At 51.1% G+C, this 17,444-nt stretch overlaps 1 protein-coding gene, 1 long non-coding RNA gene and 1 pseudogene across 8 annotated transcripts in view; 1 reads left to right on the plus strand and 2 right to left on the minus strand.

Annotated features, from left to right (window-relative positions):
* RALGDS (ral guanine nucleotide dissociation stimulator) overlaps positions 1-6,846 on the plus strand; it is a 51,505-nt gene extending 44,659 nt beyond the window's left edge. For all 7 annotated transcript variants that reach the window (XM_010372813.2, XM_030919267.1, XM_030919266.1 and 4 more), the window contains exons 10-18: positions 314-382; positions 813-899; positions 1,438-1,470; positions 1,793-1,914; positions 2,105-2,200; positions 2,538-2,739; positions 2,914-3,156; positions 4,253-4,367; positions 5,815-6,846. In XM_010372813.2, the coding sequence (XP_010371115.1) occupies positions 314-382; positions 813-899; positions 1,438-1,470; positions 1,793-1,914; positions 2,105-2,200; positions 2,538-2,739; positions 2,914-3,156; positions 4,253-4,367; positions 5,815-5,990 (1,143 nt within the window). In that variant the 3' untranslated portion in view covers positions 5,991-6,846. The remainder of the gene's footprint in view (positions 1-313; positions 383-812; positions 900-1,437; positions 1,471-1,792; positions 1,915-2,104; positions 2,201-2,537; positions 2,740-2,913; positions 3,157-4,252; positions 4,368-5,814) is intronic.
* LOC104669733 lies at positions 4,982-15,313 on the minus strand. Its single transcript, XR_004053922.1, has 3 exons — positions 15,252-15,313; positions 14,458-14,587; positions 4,982-5,582 (listed from the first exon to the last, which is right to left on the minus strand). It is a non-coding gene; the product is annotated as an uncharacterized LOC104669733 (long non-coding RNA).
* Positions 11,734-11,831, minus strand: LOC115894108 (annotated as a pseudogene).
* Positions 15,314-17,444: the final 2,131 nt, after the last annotated feature.

Consider the following 17,444-nt stretch of genomic DNA (forward strand, 5'->3'; position numbering starts at 1 on the left):
ATTTTTTTAGTAGAAATGGGATTTCACTGTGTTGGCCAGGCAGGTCTTGAACTCCTGACCTCAAGTGATCCACCTGCCTTGGCCTTCCAAAATGCTGGGATTACAGGCGTGAGCCACCTCATCCACACTTTCCAGAGGGGGAGGCAGGCTCGGGGAGGCCAGGCTGCCGGCCCAGGACCCCACACTAGTGAGTATTGATACCAGGGTCAGCCCTGGAACCCAAGCACACTGGTGGCACCCCAGGTCAGGGTGCTTGAGAGCTAAGGGCTGAGGGGATAGGGCCTCGCTGACCCTGTCCTCTCTACCCTGGCAGGAGGGGACCTCCAAGTTTGCCACCCTGGAGATGAACCCCAAGAGAGCCCAGAAACGGCCAAAGGAGACGGTGAGAGTGCCCAAGGCTGCGGAGGGGAAGGGGGCTGGCCTGGGAGTAGGGAGGAGGGGCCCTTTCCTCTGTAGCCATGGTGCCTATGGGCCCCATTAGAGGTGGCCTCCTCTGGACCCTGGCAGAGCCATGCCTGGATCAGCTGGTATCTGGGAGGACCAGCTGCAGCCACGAAAGGATAGGCCTGGCAGAGCCAGCTCAGGCGGGTGTGGGGCTGGGGAGGACCAGGGGCCACATGACTCAGGAACCCGGCATTTCCCAGATGCCAGCCAGGGAGGTGGCTAGAGGGAATCTGAGGTCCAGCAAGGCAGCAGGCTCCAGGAGGCCCCTGGAGGTCCCCAGGCTGTTCCAAGTGAGGCCAGTTGGGTCTGGGGGCTGAGAAAGCCTTCAGGGGAGGGGTCTTGTTCATCCTTCTACCCCAATGCCACAGGGCATCATCCAGGGCACCGTTCCCTACCTGGGCACGTTCCTCACCGACCTGGTGATGCTGGACACCGCCATGAAGGACTATCTGTATGTGAGTATGCCGGGCGAGGCGGGAGTGGGGCCCGGGAGGAGATACCTTCCCTAAGCCCTGGGGGCTGGGCCGCCACGCCTGTCCTAGCAATGAGTAAACAGCTCAATGCCCGGCTGGTGACACCCCAGGGCTGCCCGAACACAGAGCTGAAGCGGGGTTTGGCTGAGTGGGACACATCCCATCCCTCAGGCAGTGACCTTGGGCACAGGGGGAAGCCAGGCCCTCCAAGGTCAGATGGCACATGGTGGCTGAGCAGGGCCTTCTCGCCCAAGGCCTTAGTCCATTGTCCTCGGAGAGGGCTGGACAAGAAGTCCCCAAGCCTCTGCCCACACATCACTGTGCCCTAGTGCCCAGCACGGGCTCCAGTCCAGGGCTGTGTGTGCCCTGCCCCCTGGTGGGCGCTCTTGGTCGGCTCCAGTCCAGGGGGGGGTGTGCGCCCTGCCCCCTTGTGGGCGCTCTTGGTAGTGCAGCATGAGCTGGGGAGGCTGTAATGGTCAAGAGGTCGTTTTCTGATGGCCATTGGGTGTCCACCTTCCAGGGCAGACTCATCAACTTCGAGAAGAGGAGGAAGGTAAGCAGCTGCAGCCCTGACTGGGGGAGGGGTGGAAAATAGACCCACCAGGGTAGGACACTCGACTCCCACCCTCTCCCTCTTAGATTCATGGGACATTTGGATACAGAGAGAAGGGGGTCCCCTCCCACTGGAGGGTGGGGGTAGGAGGTTATAATCCAGGACCACCTCCTGGGGAATGGCTGTTTGAGACCAGCTTTGAGAACAGGAAGGCCTGGATGGGAGTAGAGGGGAGGAGGGGACCCCCAAAAGCAAAGACCTGGAGACTGGCCCCTGTCCTGCCCGGGCCTTGTCACCGCCCTGTGCTTCCCTCCACTCCCAGGAGTTCGAGGTGATCGCCCAGATCAAGCTGCTGCAGTCAGCCTGCAACAACTACAGCATCACGCCAGATGAGCAGTTTGGGGTCTGGTTCCGGGCCGTAGAGCGGCTCAGCGAGACTGAGAGGTGAGGCCGGGGCAGCAAATGGGGACAGCGTGGGCAGGCTGTCCTGGGGGGCCAGTTCCAGAGGGCCAGCAGCTCTGACCTATGGTCAGCGTCAGCCCCTGTTGCCTGCGGAAGGCTGGGGCACCCTGACTCCAGCTTCTGGACCAGGAGCATGGCCCCCGGTCATCACACCACTGCCCTCTGCTCATAGCTACAACCTGTCGTGCGAGCTGGAGCCCCCATCCGAGTCAGCCAGCAACACCCTCAGGACCAAGAAGAACACAGCCATTGTCAAGCGCTGGAGCGAGTAAGGGCCTGGCCGGGGTGGCAGGGGCAGCTGCCTCGGGGCTCAGAAGCCTCAGGGCTGAGCCTGGGCTCGGGGAGTCAGGGCAGCTGGCGCTGGAATCCTGCCCCGCTGCTGACTGGCCCTGAGACCGGGATGAGTTCCCCCCCACCTCTTTGGGCCTTAGTTTTCTCCTCTGTGAAATGGGGTGATGCTAAATGCTCTCCCAGATGGCTGTGGTGAATGGAGTACTGGCAACTGTCCCAGCACTTAGCACAGTCCTCAGGCCCAGAGTGCAGGGGCTATGGGGGTGGGGTGTGTCCTTGGGGAGCCCCCTTAACTAAGCCGACCCTTCACCCAGCCGCCAGGCCCCCAGCACTGAGCTCAGTACCAGCGGCAGCTCCCACTCCAAGTCCTGTGACCAGCTCAGGTGTGGCCCCTACCTCAGCAGCGGGGACATTGCTGACGCGCTCAGCGTGCACTCAGCCGGCTCCTCCAGCTCTGACGTGGAGGAGATCAACATCAGCTTCGTCCCGGAGTCCCCTGATGGCCAGGAAAAGAAGGTGACTGCCTGCCCTTCTCCCCAGTATCCTTCCCCATCTCCCTACTCCAAATCCGTGCACGGGACCAGGAAGCCCTGGATCCTGAACACAGCTTCTAGAAGGTTCCCCATCTGGCTGTTGGCTTGGGGTGCCCCACGGGGCAGGGGGATCTGCTGATCTTGCCGTCTCCCTCAGTTCTGGGAATCAGCCTCACAGTCGTCCCCGGAGACCTCCGGCATCAGCTCGGCCTCCAGCAGCACCTCGTCCTCCTCAGCCTCCACCACACCCGTGGCTGCCACACGCACCCACAAACGCTCCGTCTCAGGGCTCTGCAACTCCAGCTCCGCGCTGCCGCTCTACAACCAGCAGGTGGGCGACTGCTGCATCATCCGCGTCAGCCTGGACGTGGACAACGGCAACATGTACAAGAGCATCCTGGTAAGCCGGGTGGGTGGCCCGGGTCCCTCCTTCCACCGGTGGCAAACGCACCCGAACGCAGTGTACCATCCCTTCCTTCCTGGGATCCCTTTCTAGTTGGAGGGAAGGACAGATGTCAGCCAGGTACAGAAATGAAGAAGGTAGTGATCAGGGACAAGGCTGGCCTGAGGGCAGAGGGAGAGGGAAGGAGCAGCCGTGCAAAGCTCCCAGGAGGTGAAGGGGCAGTACTGTGGGGGAGATGAGGTCAGGGAAGTATCTGGGGCCTGGCCACATAGGCCCCGAGCGCTGTCAGGACCTTGACTTTCTCAGGGAGGAAGACGACTAGCTTCCTCTGTCTGGCGTGGGCTGGTACCAGAACCGCAGGGGTGTTGGTTAGGAGGCCGCTGTGGCAACCAGGCCGGGAGCCCTGGAGGGGGCCAGCAGGGTCAGAGTCTGGATAGGATTTGCAGACAGCCGATGGGAGGTGCCCACAGAATGGGTTTGTCTGGAGGCTCTTTCTTCATCCTCCGGGTGTCCTGCGACAGATGAACCATTTGTAACTCCCACCCTCTGTACCCCACACTGGGCCAGGTGCCCCCATTATTCACACACCTTCCCCGAGCCTTTCGCTGCCGGGAGCTAGCATGGTTATCATTAAGCAGTCACCGGTGGCCCTGTGTCTGAGTTCTGCCTGTGTTCTGGCCCTCAGGGTCAAGGGAGTAGGGGCCTGGCCTGTGCTGACCACACTGAGCATCCTGGCCGGCCCCTTCTTTCTTACCTCCAGGGCTTGGACTAGGGACTGTCTGTCCCCCAGGCTCAGTGATGCTGTTATCCTGGAGGGGCAAGTGTTTCCCAAGAAAGTGCGGGAGGAGGGAACAGGCTCTATCAGGAGAAGCAGGGTAGGAACTGCTGGGAAAGACCCCTCCTCATTCCACGGAGACCTCACGTGGGGAGCAGGAGAAGGTGACAAGGCCCTCTCTGGATCCAACACCTGGCCAGAGGCTGTGAGTGCCTATACCCAGAGCTGAGGGGACTGCACAGGGTCCTTAGCCACTGCACTCTGGGGGAGCTGCTCCAGGGTCTTTTCGCTGATGGTCCATCCCCCACCGCGATGCAGGTGACCAGCCAAGATAAGGCTCCGGCCGTAATCCGCAAGGCCATGGACAAACACAACCTGGAGGAAGATGAGCCGGAGGACTATGAGCTGCTGCAGATTCTCTCCGATGACCGGAGTAAGTCAGAGGACCGGAGGGCGATGGTGGAGGGGGCAGGTCCTCACCACTCCCCAGCCCCAGGTTGGAAGTCTTTGGCCCCAGAAAATTCACCAGCAGAGCGTGGGTAGACACTGGACGGGGCAGCCCTGGCTGCCCCCATTGTCGGCTTGCTGTCCCCAGTGACCACTGGACCTCTCCAGTGTGTGCTCTTCCCTAGGCGTGAAGAGGCAGTTCAAAGCTCACATCAGTGAGGAACGAAGAGAAAAGGCATTTTCATTGGGACAGGTTGGGACTGTCCCAACCTGTGGCCCACTGGAAGGGACACTTTCTGGCTAAGACAAGAAAACATGTGCTCTAGAAAGAATGGTGACCGCTGTAGACCAAAGTGTCAAGTGTTAAAATCCATGGGTGTGAGACTCTAAAAGCAGAACAGGCTACTAGGAGGCCAACTCAGTGTTCTAGAAACTGGGAAAGTGTCAAGAACCAGTGCAGGCTCAGAGTGGGATGTCCTGGGCCTGGAGACGCTGGGCAAGTTCTTTAAGCCCTCTGTGCTTTTCCCCAAATGGAAATGAAAGTAGCCAGTGGGTTGATCATACATATAAAAATCTATATGTATATACGTCTATATATATATATATTCATGTATATATAAAGCATCTATGTGCGCCATAAAAGTTAACTACAAATATTATCATCTTTTCTTCCCAGTGAGCTGAACACCTCCCCGCTCCATTAGCCCAGATAGTTAGCAATGATTCCTATGATCCCTAGAAATTATAGTCTAAATCCTCTGGCAGCTTCTTGCACCATTTTGGTTAGGTGGGCAGGGTAGGTGGGACCCCCATCTTATAGAAAAGGAAGACTGAGGCCTAGAGAGGTTCAAGATGACGACGAAAAGCCACACCATGTCGGGAGGAGCACGAATCGAGCCCAGCTCTGGTTTACAGCAGGCTGTGGGCCGGAGGAGAGGGTGGGAAATGGAGCCAAGAGGAAGTGCTTGCTGGGTGCCAGGGTTCCAGAAGTAGAGGCCTACCTGGAATGGGCGCCAGAGCCCTGGGGCAAGCCTGTCCTTTCCTGGTCCTTGGAGCCCTTGTCCTGAGTGGGGCAGGATTCCAGAAGGTGATCTGGATTCTAGAATGCCTGTTCCAGCTGGGCAGCCAACACTGCGGTATGGGCAGGACAGGGTAACCCTCTGCCAGCTCAGGCCAAGCCGGAGTGTTCTGGAGTCAGTCCCTGTTTAAACAAGAGTCATCAGGTTTTGTGAGGACCTCAGCAGAGTCTGTCCTCAGGCAGAGTCATTGAGAGGGGTCCTTGGAGTCCTGGAGCTGTATTGGAGGGGGACCTCAGGTCTGTGGTCCTTATAGGGGCTCTCAAGACGGTCCTTATAGGGGCTCTCAAGTGGTAGGGGTATCCTGCAGGGCCCCCAGGAGCACCACTGATCACCCCTCTGCCCCTCCCCCACCAGAGCTGAAGATCCCTGAAAACGCCAATGTCTTCTATGCCATGAACTCTACCGCCAACTATGACTTTGTCCTGAAGAAGCGGACCTTCACCAAGGGAGTGAAGGTCAAGCATGGAGCCAGCTCAACCCTCCCTCGCATGAAGCAGAAAGGACTCAAGATTGCCAAGGGCATCTTCTGAGGGCATCTCCCCAGGGTCTGGCTGGCTGGTAGCCAAGCACTTACGGACCAGAGTGGCCCAGGCCAGCTGGGCACCTTCTTCCCACCTGCCAGCCCAGGGTACCCCAGACTCCAGTTTCATCCTGAACCTCTCCTGCTGCTGGGATTGACGCCTGCCATTGGTCAGGCTGACCTGGCCTCCCGTGGACCACTTGCTGCCTTAGGTGCCTTCTGCTCTCTGGAACCAGAGGACTAGCTGACTTCTGCCAAGGAGCAGTGCCAACGGGCATGGTGCCCTGCCTGCCCCCGGGCACCACCTCTGTACACTTCCCTGACACCTTCCCAGGTGTGGGTCACTGCCACCTGTGCCGTGGGCACCCTGGAGCACCCACTCACCCGCCATGTCTGACCACTGCAGTTCTCTCCTCATGCCCACGGGCACTGGCCTGTGACCTTTGCAGGGGTCCCGGCCCCTCCCACCACTCTAGCCTTTCTCAGGCTGCACCAAAGATTCCATCATCAGGGCCAACTGAGAGTGAGGGATACCCCAGCCCTCCCCCGGGAGCAGAGAGAGACACCCTCCTCATGGATCAGACTCTGCACCCGGTGGATGAGGACAGTCCCAGCTGAGTTCCGTCGATACTGAATCTCATGCCACTGCAAGTGCCATTCACCACTGCGTCCTGGGCTTTATGAGACCATGCAAGACGGGGGTTAGTGAGGAAGGAGGATTTGGGGTGGGGGTGGGGCGATTGAATATTTGTATAAAAAGCAAAAAGAAAAAAAAATGTTTACTGATTGGGGAGGGGCAATATTTATTTGTTGTAAATAGCAAATGCTAGACTTGAATATTATATTAAAATCCTGTTTCTACTATAGCCTGGTCATCGCAGTTTTGTTCCGTCATTGCCTGTCTTAATTAAAATGAGATAGAGACTCTTACATTCCATGTTAAAATAAGGACTCTTGCAGGATTATCCAGTTATTTTATGCACAGGAAAAGCCAGCACCTTTCTCAGCACACTGAAACACAAAGTTTACCTTTCATACAGCAGATGTTCATTTCGGCATCATTAAATTGGGAAATGTGCTGAGACAGCCCTCAGAACTCCTGGGGCTAGAGGTTGGAGGTACTTTCACAAGGCATAGCAAGAATTTCTGGGCCGGGCGCGGTGGCTCAAGCCTGTAATCCCAGCACTTTGGGAGGCCGAGACGGGCGGATCACGAGGTCAGGAGATGGAGACCATCCTGGCTAACACTGTGAAACCCCGTCTCTACTAAAAAAAAAATACAAAAAACTAGCCGGGCGAGGTGGCGGGCACCTGTAGTCCCAGCTACTCGGGAGGCTGAGGCAGGAGAATGGCGTGAACCCGGGAGGCGGAGCTTGCAGTGAGCTGAGATCCGGCCACTGCACTCCAGCCCGGGCAACAGAGTGAGACTCCGTCTCAACAAAAAAAAAAAAAAAAGAATTTCTGAAATTTAGCTGTCTTTAAAAGTAACATTTCTGGCCAGGCACGGTGGCTCATGCCTGTAATCCCAGCACTTTGGGAGGCCAAGGCAGGTGGATCACGAGGTCAGGCATTAGAGAACAGCCTGGCCAACGTAGTGAAACCCCATCTCTACTAAAAATTAAAAAAAATTAGCCAGGTCTGGTGGCAGGCACCTGTAATCCCAGCTACACAGGAGACTGAGGCAGGAGAATCGCTTGAACCTAGGAGGCGGAGGTTGCAGTGAGCTGAGATCACGCCACTGCATTCCAGCCCGGACAACAGTGTGAGACTCCATCTCAAAAAATAATAAAGTAATATTTGTGACAAAAGATGGCAGAGTAGGAGACCCCACGGTTCAGTCTCTCCACAGGAACAATGATTAAAAAGAAAACTATCAGAATAAACTGTTTTGGGACTTGAACCTGATTGGACCTAGTCACCGGGGGAACACTTGATGAAGGGAGATGCTGCTGAACTCTAACAGTTAAGGGAATCTCCATCAAGTCAGAGGCTGACCAAGAGACAACAAAACAAACTTCGTGACTGTACACAACAAGGAATACAAATATAAGCCTGGCAAAAGTACAGATACAAGCCTGACAACTATAAGCCTGGAGAAGTTACTATGGACACAGAAGATTGCATCCTTCAGTAAGTAAAAAAGCAATTCCTGAGGAGGGAGACAATCTGATTTCCAGAGTCACTGCATTATAATAATGTTCAGTTCTCAAAAAATTACAAAGAAACGAAAATGTGGCTCATTCACAGGAGAAAAGAGGATTTGACAAAAACTATCCTTGAGGAAGCTCAGACGTTAAAATTACTAGTCAGAGACATTAAATCACCTGTCCTAAATATGCTTGGTGAGCTAAAGGAAACCATGGAAAATAATGTATGAGCAAATAGGTGATTCGCAATAAAGGGATAGAAATTATAAAAACCAACTAGAAGTTCTGCAGCTGAAAAACATAATAACTGAGAAGAAAAATATACTAGAGAGGTTCAACAGCAGATTTGAGCAAGCAGAAGAATCAGTGTACGGGAAGATAAGACAATAGAAATTACTCTGTCTAGGGAACAGAAAGAAAAAGGTATGAAGAAAAGTGAACAGAACTAGAGGTTCTTGTGGGACACCATTAAATGTACCAACATACATTTAATGAGAGTTCAGAAAAGACAGATTATTTGAATAATGGTCCAGAACTTCCCAAATTTGTTGAAAGACATAAATCTCCATATCCAAGAAGCTCATTGAACTTCAAACAGGATAAACTGAAAGAGATCCATACCCAAATTTATTAGTCAAATTGTCAAAAGACAGAAAATCTTGAAAGCAGTAAGAAGTGATTCATCACACACAAGAGATCCTCGAGATTAACAGCTGATTTATCATCAGAAACCAAGGAGTCTAGAAGGTAATAGGTTGACATATATAAAGTGCTGAAAGAAGGCTGAGTGTGGTGGCTCACACCTGTAATTCTAGCACTTTGGGAGGCCAAGGTTGGCAGATCATCTGAAGTCAGGAGTTCGAGACCAACCTGGCTAACATGGTGAAACCTCTTTTCTACTAAAAATACAAAAATTAGCCAGGCATGGTGGCACATGCCTATAGTCCTGACTATTTGGAGGTTGAGCCAGGAGAATCGCTTGAACCCAGCAGACAGAGGTTGCAGTGAGCCAAGATCGTGCCACTGCACTCCAGCCTGGGCGGCAGAGCAAGACTCTATCTCAAAAAATATTCTCAAAATAAATAAAGTGCTGAAAGAAGAAGCAAAACATCCTTTAAGGATGAAGGAGAAATTAAGACATTCTCAGATAAAAGTTAAGGGAGTTTTATTAGTAGACTTGCCCTACAATAAATGGTAAAGGGAGTCCTTCCAGTTAAAACAAACACTAGACAGTGACTTGAAGCCATATGAAAAACTAAAGAACACTGGTAGAGATAACTAACAGGTAGTTAGCAAAGCCAGTGTTATTACACTTTGGGTTTGTGTAACTCATCCTTTTTTCTTATGATTTAAAGGTAAAATTCATAAAGCTATAAATCCACATTAATGAAAACAATGCATAAAGATATAATCTGTGACTGACAGTATAAAGAGGGAAGATATATAATAGCAGTGTATATTACTTAAATTCAGTTGATATTATTGAAACTAGATTGTTACATGTTTAAGATGTTACTTGTAATCCCAAAGGTAACCAGTAAGAAAATAACTAAAAAGTATATAGGAAAGCAAAGAAAGGAATCAAAGTTGTACAAAAGTAAATCCATAAAAAGCAGTAGTGGAGGAATTGAGGAACAAAAATCACAAGACATACAGAAAACAAACAGTTCAATGGCAGAAGTAAAGGTTTTCTCATTACTATAAATATAAATGGGTTAGATTCTCCAATTAAAAAGCAGAGATTGGGCCAGATGCAGTGGCTTACACCTGTAATCCCAGCACTTTGGGAGGCTGAGATTGGAGATGGCTTGAGCCCCAGAGTTTGAGACCAGCATGGGCAACATGGTGAGATTCCGTCTCTAAAAAAATTTAAAATTAGCCAGGCATGGTGGTGTGCATCTGTGGTCCCAACTCTCAAGAGGCTGATGTGGGAAGATCACTTAAGCCCGGGAGGTCAAGCCTGTAGTGAGCTGTGATCCTGCCACTGCACTCCAGCCTGGACAACAGAGCAAGAGCAAGACCTGTCTCAGGAAGAAAAAAAAAAAAGATTGGCAGAATGGATTTGTTACAACTTGATCAATCTATATGCTGTATAGACAATTTTTTTTTTTTTTTTTTGAGACGGAGTTTCGCTCTTTCACCTAGGCTGGAGTGAAGTGGCACAATCTTGGCTCACTGCAACCTCTGCCCCCTGGGTTCAAGCAATTCTCCTGCCTCAGTCTCCCAAGTAGCTGGGATTATAGGCGCCTACCATCACACCCAGCTAATTTTTGTATTTTTAGTAGAGCTGGGGTTTTGCCATGTTGGCCAGGCTGGTCTCAAACTCCTGACCTCAGGTGATCCACCTGCCTTGGCCTCCCAAAGTGCTAGGATTACAGGCATAAGCCACTACGCCCATCCTGTAGAGACAAATTTTATTTTATTTTAAGGTGGAATCTGACTCTGTTGCTTAGGCTGGAGTATAGTGGTGCAGTCTCAGTTCACTGCAAACTCCACCTCCCAGGTTCAAGCAATTCTCCTGCCTCAGCCTCCTGAGTACCTGGGATCACAGGTATCTACCACCACACCTGGCTTTTTTTTTTTTTTTTTTGTATTTTTGGTAGAGACAGGGTTTTACCATGTTGGCCAAGCTGGTTTTGAACTCCTGACCTTAAGTGACCCACCCGCTTTGGCCTCCCAAAGTGCTAGGATTACAGGCGTGAGCCACTGCACCCGGCTGAGACAAATTTTGAATACAAAAATACAAAAAGGTTGGAAGTAAAAGGTTGGAAAAAGTTATTCCATGAAAATAGAACAATGGCTACAGTATTATCAGACAAAATAGATTTTAAGTCAAAACAGTAACAAGGCCACTATACACTGACAAAAGCTTCAACTTGTCAAGATATAACAATTGTATACACATACACACTTAAAACACCCAAAATATATGAAGCAAAAATGGACGTAATCGAATGAGAAATACACAATTGGAGATTTCAATACCTCATTTCCAATAATGGATAAGAACAACCAAACAGAAACTCTAGAAGAGGACTTGAGCAATACTATAAACTAATTAGACTGAGTAGACATATACACAACACTCAAACCAGCAGCAGCAGACTACACATTCTTCTCAAATGTACATGGAACATTTTCCAGGATAGACTATATGTTAGGCCATAAAGAAAGTCTTAATTTTTTTTTTTTTTAAGATGGAGTTTTGCTGTTGTTGCCCAGGCTGGAGTGCAGTGGTGCAGTCTTGGTTCACTGCAACGTCCGCCTCCCAGGTGCAAGTGCTTCTCCTGCCTCAGCCTCCCGAGTAGGTGGGATTTCAGCACCTGCCACCATGCCTGGCTAATTTTTGTATTTTTAGTAGAGATGGGGTGTTACCATGTTAAGCAGATTGGTCCTGAACTCCTGACCTCAGGTGATCTCCCTGCCTTGGTTTCCCAAAGTGCTGGGATTATAGGTATGAGCCACCATGCCCAGCAATAAATTGTTAAAAATTGAAATTATACAAAGTATCATTCCAACTACAATAGGATAAAATTATAAATCCATAGAAGAAAAACTGGAACACTCATGAATATGTGGAAGTTAACGCACTCTCTTTTCTTTTTCACGTCAGATGGTTAACGTGCCAACATAACAGGGTTTGAGGATGACACACCTCACACATGTGTGTGAACACCCCATCACAGTCATCAACTACAAAAGGATCTTAACACTCTTCCCCTCCCCGAATCCAGACGGAGTCTTGCTCTGTCGCCCAGGCTGGGGTGCAGTGGCATGATCTCAGCTCACCGCAACCTCTGCCTCCCAGGTTCAAGCAATTCTCCTGTCGCAGCCTCCTGAGTAGCTAGGATTACAGGCATGCACCACCACGCCTGGTTAATTTTTTTTTTTTTAGTAGAGATGGGGTTTCACCATGTTGGCCAGCCTGGTCTTGAACTCCTGACCTCATGATCCACTTGCCTCAGCCTCCCAAAGTGCTGGGATTACAGGCGTGAGCCACCGCGCCCAGCCTTAACACACTCTTAAACAACCAGTGGGTCTAAAAAGAAGTCACAAGGTAGATTAGAAGACGCCTTGAGACAATGAAAACAAAAACACAACATCCCAAAACTTACAGCATGCGGTGAATCGAAAGCAGTGCTTGGGGGAAATTTATAGCTGTAAATGACTACATTAAAAAAGCAGAAGGATCTCAAATCAACAACTTATCTGCACACATTAAGGAATTAGTAAAAGAGCAAACTAAACTCAAACTAGTAGAAAGAAGGAAATCATGAAGATTACAGCAGAGATAAACGAAATAGAAAATAGAAAAACAGAAAATCAGCAAAACCAAAAACTGGTTCTAAATAACTAAATTGACAATACTTTAACTAGATCAACAAAAAAGAGACAAGACTCAAATTACTAAAATTTGGAATGAAAGTGGGAACATTCCTACCAACTTTACAGAAATAAAAAGGATGAGAAGAGAATGCTTTATAAGAGAATGCACCATTGCATGCCAGCAACATACAATAGAATATTATTCAGTCATAAAAAGTCCAGGTGCAATGGTTCATGCCTGTAATCCCAGCACTTTGCGAGGCCAAGGTGGGTGGATCACTTCAGGTCAGGAGTTCAAGACCAGTCTGACCAACATGGTAAAACCCCATCTCTACTAAAAATACAAAATTAGCCGGGTATGGTGGTGAGCCCCTCTAATCCCAGCTACTTGGGAGGCTGAGGCAGGAGAATTGCTTAAACTTGGGAGGCAGAGGTTGCAGTGAGCCAAGATTGTGCCACTGCACTCCAGCGTGGGCAACGAGAGGGAAACGAGGGAAACTTCCAAAAAAAAAAAAAAAAAAAAAGTTTGGCGTGCTGACACGTGCTACAACATGGATGAACTTTGAAAACATTACAATCCCACTTATTAGAAACATCTCCAATAGGCAAATTCATGGAGACAGAAAGGATAGAGGTTACCAGGGGTTACAGGGAGGGGAAATGAGGAGTTAGCTAATGGATACAGAGCTTCTATTTGGGGTGATGAAAAAAATTTTGGAAATAGAGAGTGGTGATGGTTGCCCAACAGTAAATCGAACTAATGCCACTCAATTCTACTCTTAAAAACAGTTAAATTAGCTTAAGTTATGTTATATATGTTTTACCACAATTAAAAAAAAAAATTGTATCTGCAAGGACCATTTCCTAGCCCAGGTTAGTGGTTGCCTTTCTACAGCTTTAGGGGAAGAGGAGCCTTTTCTGCTTGTCTTGCTGAGGTTTCTGTTGACCAGTTAGGAACTTGTGGATTTCAAGGTCTAACTCTGAAATTTAGTCAGCACTAAGACAAATTATAAACAGAGAAAATGTACAATATGGAAAGCAGGGGAAAAGCTGAAGGAAGAGTGTTAGCCAGTGTACGGGCAAGATTTTGCCCCCTCAGTCCCATCTAGAGGCCTGTGGTCCACGCTTTTTCTTAGATGGGAATCCTTGCTCCTAACCATAGATTTCTATTGCCTGTGCGTTTTCTGTCTGGGGAAAGACTTGTGACGCTGTGTTAGGGCTACAGTCGGCCTTATTCCATAAGCATTCCTGCCCACAGTGCCCACATCACAAGGCCATGGTGAGGTCAGGCTGGTCAAGTGCTCAGTGCAGTGCCTGGGCTTGGACCCAGAAGAGATGTGGGTAGTCCCGACCCTACCCTCTGCCCCAACATTTCTGCCAGAGCCATTGGGCACCCCTTGGGGCCCCCCACCCAGCACCTGCCACCCAGCACCCTCGGCATCCTCTGCTTCTGACCTTCCAGAGTGATATGTTATTCTAGCGTCTACCTGTGAACCAGGACGCCAGCATTCCTACAACCCCTTGTGTGATTGATGTCATCCAGAAACACCTTGGAAAGCCCCAGCTCCTCTGCCCTGCACGCTGTGGCCACTCATCCTACTGGAGCCTCATGAATGCCCAGTGAGTGCTGGTTGCCAGGATAAGGGTGCTGATTCCTGCCAGCAAAAGACCTCCATTGTCTCCCCTGATGGCCAAGGTGAAGCCCAGGGCCGGGTGGTGCTGAGGTCCAGTCTCAGGTGATCACCAATTTACAGACTGAGTCATGTTGTTACTGACCCATCCTAAAAGGGTAGCTGGGCCCTGAGCCTTTAGAGCTTGTAGCCAGCCCCCTGGGGTGACTGTATTCTTTGTCCACAGCCTGGGATTTGGTTATGTCCTGGTGGGGAGTGGGGGTGTTAAACATGAGACACAGGAGTTGGGATGGGGGGAAGAAGGAGGCCACTGAGACTGAGGATCCACAAGCACAGAAGGCCACAGCCTTACAATGAAGCGCTGAAACCCTTACCCTGTGACAGTCAACAGGCGCTGGCCCAAGCTCACCCCAGTGCTCTTCCAGGCTTCCTGGGATTGGGAGTCAGCAGGACCCCAGACGGCTTCCAGCCTGCTATTGTATTTTCAACTTCATTCTCTGGAGTCTGTAACGGCAAGAGCCAGATGGATTGCGGGTGACTCTGAGTTCTCCCCTCCCTCTCAACAGCTGCAGGCATCACCCAGACACACAGCAGGGCTCACCTCTGCCATAGAGGCTTTTAAAGTCCATTTTCTGTTGCTTATAACAGAATACCTACAACTGGGTAATTTATAAAGCAAAGGAATTTCTCACAATTATGAAGGCTGAGAAGTCCAAGGTTGAGGTGTTACAGGATGGAAGGTCTTAGCTGTGAGTTGTCCAGGTTATTGGTGTGTTGAACAAAGAAGTGAACAAAACTCACAAAGTAACCAAAGAACGAAGCAATGACAGACAAAACAGGCCAGTCGCAGTGGCTCACATCTGTAATCCCAGCACTTTGGGAGGCCGAGGTACCTGAGGTCAGGAGTTCAAGACCAGCCTTGCCAACATGGTGAAACCCCGTCTCTACTAAAAATACAAAAACATTAGCTGGGTGTGGTAGCCAGCACCTGTAATCCCAGCTACTTGGGAGGCTGAGGCAGGAGAATCACTTGAACCCAGGAGGCAGAGTTTAGAGTGAGCCCAAATTGTGCCATTGCACTCTAGCCTGGGCAACGAGAGTGACACTCCGTCTAAAAAAAACCCAAAAACCATAAACGACGACAACAAAAAACAAAAGAACAGCTTACCAAAGGCACAAACTGATTGAAGAAGCGAACGTGGGAAGCAAGCCCGAGCAAATGGCTCAAGAGCCTCCTGATTGCAACGCTTCTCAGGGTTTTTATAAAGAACACCCCAGATGCCCTTTAGAGGCCTCCAATTGGTTACAGCCTATGAACGATTAGCCTGGGACCAATCAAAGGCTGAAGTGGGTTGGCCCACAGTCAATCAGAGGCTGAAGTGGAAGCTCCTGACTTGTTATCACAGGAGTGAGGATGTGGCCTGTGTGCTCCCCAATCCTGCCTAGAACTGGCTGCACCTGCTGTTCTCTGGCTTATGTGAACTGGCTGCACCTGCTGTTCTCCGGCTTATGTGAACTGGCTGCACCTGCTGTTCTCTGGCTTATGTGAACTGACTGCACCTGCTGTTCCGTTGCTTCCGCCCTAACCCTTGGCTTCCCTAATTCCCTCTCTTCCTGCCTCAGAGAGGCTGCATCCGGTGAGGGCCTTGCTGGTGAGGACTTGGTGTCCCGAGGCGGTACTGGGCATCACATGGTGAGGATGCTGAGCCTGCTCACATGCTAGCTCTAGTCTCTCTTCCTCTTACAAAGCCACCAGCTACCCTCCCATGATGACCCATTAACCATGAATCCATGAATGGATGAATCCATTTACAGGGGCAGGGCCCTCATGATCCAATCATCTCTTAAAGGCAGCACCTCTCAATACTGCCACATTGGGGATTAAATTTCAGCATGAGTTTTGGCGGGGACAAGCATTCAAACCAAAGCCGAGGCAAGGTGGGTGCAGCCCAGAGGTGGAACGCACCTGGATCCCCGCAGCCCATCCCTTCTGACGTGGCCTGGTCATCCAAGGATGTGATTTTCTGAATGACAGGCATGACTGTGCTTTCTCTCAACAAGAGACAGGTGCCAGTCCTGAGGGCTGGGAAGAGGCACTCGAGTCCCAGGGATTTCTCCCACAGTGCTGGAGGCTCCTGAGAGCTGACCCCACAGGTAAAAACACAATAATCCCTGTGGATACCAGTGCAGCCAAGGAAGGGGCACATCATTGTATCCTCGGGCTTCTGTTGCCCAAGAGAACAGGGACAGTCGCTGGGAGAGGCCCACATGGCCGGGCAGTTCCATCTCAGTCTTTGACAGGGAGTCCCCTTTTTACACCAAAGACCCCTCAACCAACCCAGGAAGACCAGGTGGCCAAAGTAGTCACAGCCAGCCAGGGTGTCCCCTGCCTCTCCGGGGTACAGGGTTCATCCCGGCTCAGCTCTGCTGCATGAGGCTGCGGGACTTGTCGGCCCTGAGACTTATTCTCCCACCTGTAGGCTGGAGGGACAGAGAGAGTGGCTAGTTGGTCCCTGGGTGCTGCTGCCCTCCACCATGGAGCCCTTCCAGGCAAAGTTGCTCAGGATTCCAGAATCTTCTCTCATCTGAGCCCCACCCTGCCCCACAGTGCCTGCTTAGAAGGTGGATGAGGACTGGGGAAGAAGACCTCCCACGTTGTTGAGAACTGGCTTTGGAGTCAGGTTTCTGGGTTCAAATCCTTGCTCTGAGTGACCTTGGGCACGTGATGCCCTCTCAGGGCCTCATTTTCCTCTGAATATCTATAAACGTCTAAAATGAGAGTGTGCACAGTACCCAGCTCAGAAGGCCATGGTGAGGTCAGGCTGGCCAGCTGCTCGGTGATGTGCCTGGGCTTGGAGCCAGCAGAGGCAGGAGTGCTTCCTGACTCTGCCTTCTCCCTCTGCCCCTTGCCCTGTCAACTCTGCCAGAGCCATTGGGCACCCCCCCACCCCAGAGGCCCACCACCCAGCGCCTACTGCCCAGCACCCTCCCCATCCTCTGCTTCCAACCTTCTGGAGTGATGTGTGATTCTTTCTTTGACTTGGATCCGGCTGGAGGAGCAGAATCCCCTTCTTTTCCCAGGTGGGTTCCCAAGACCCCAGTCAGAACACAGACTTTACTCCCTGCACCCAGAGGATGTGGGTGTGGCTGGGCTCTCCTAGTCCAGAGGAGGCCACAACCTCCCTCTCTGACTGCAGCTGCCACCAGGCCCTCCCACCATTTGGGACAGAATCTAGCCCCTGGGAGCCAGCAGCCTGGTTCCATTCAGGGAAGGGCAGGCTCTGGAGTGACCTGTGCCTGACTCCCACTCCTGGGCCTGCCAATCAACTTCCCTGGGCCCGCCTCCTCCACTAGAAAGTGA

The sequence above is a fragment of the Rhinopithecus roxellana genome, chromosome 16 (assembly GCF_007565055.1).
Source record: "Rhinopithecus roxellana isolate Shanxi Qingling chromosome 16, ASM756505v1, whole genome shotgun sequence".
Lineage (NCBI taxonomy): Eukaryota > Metazoa > Chordata > Mammalia > Primates > Cercopithecidae > Rhinopithecus > Rhinopithecus roxellana.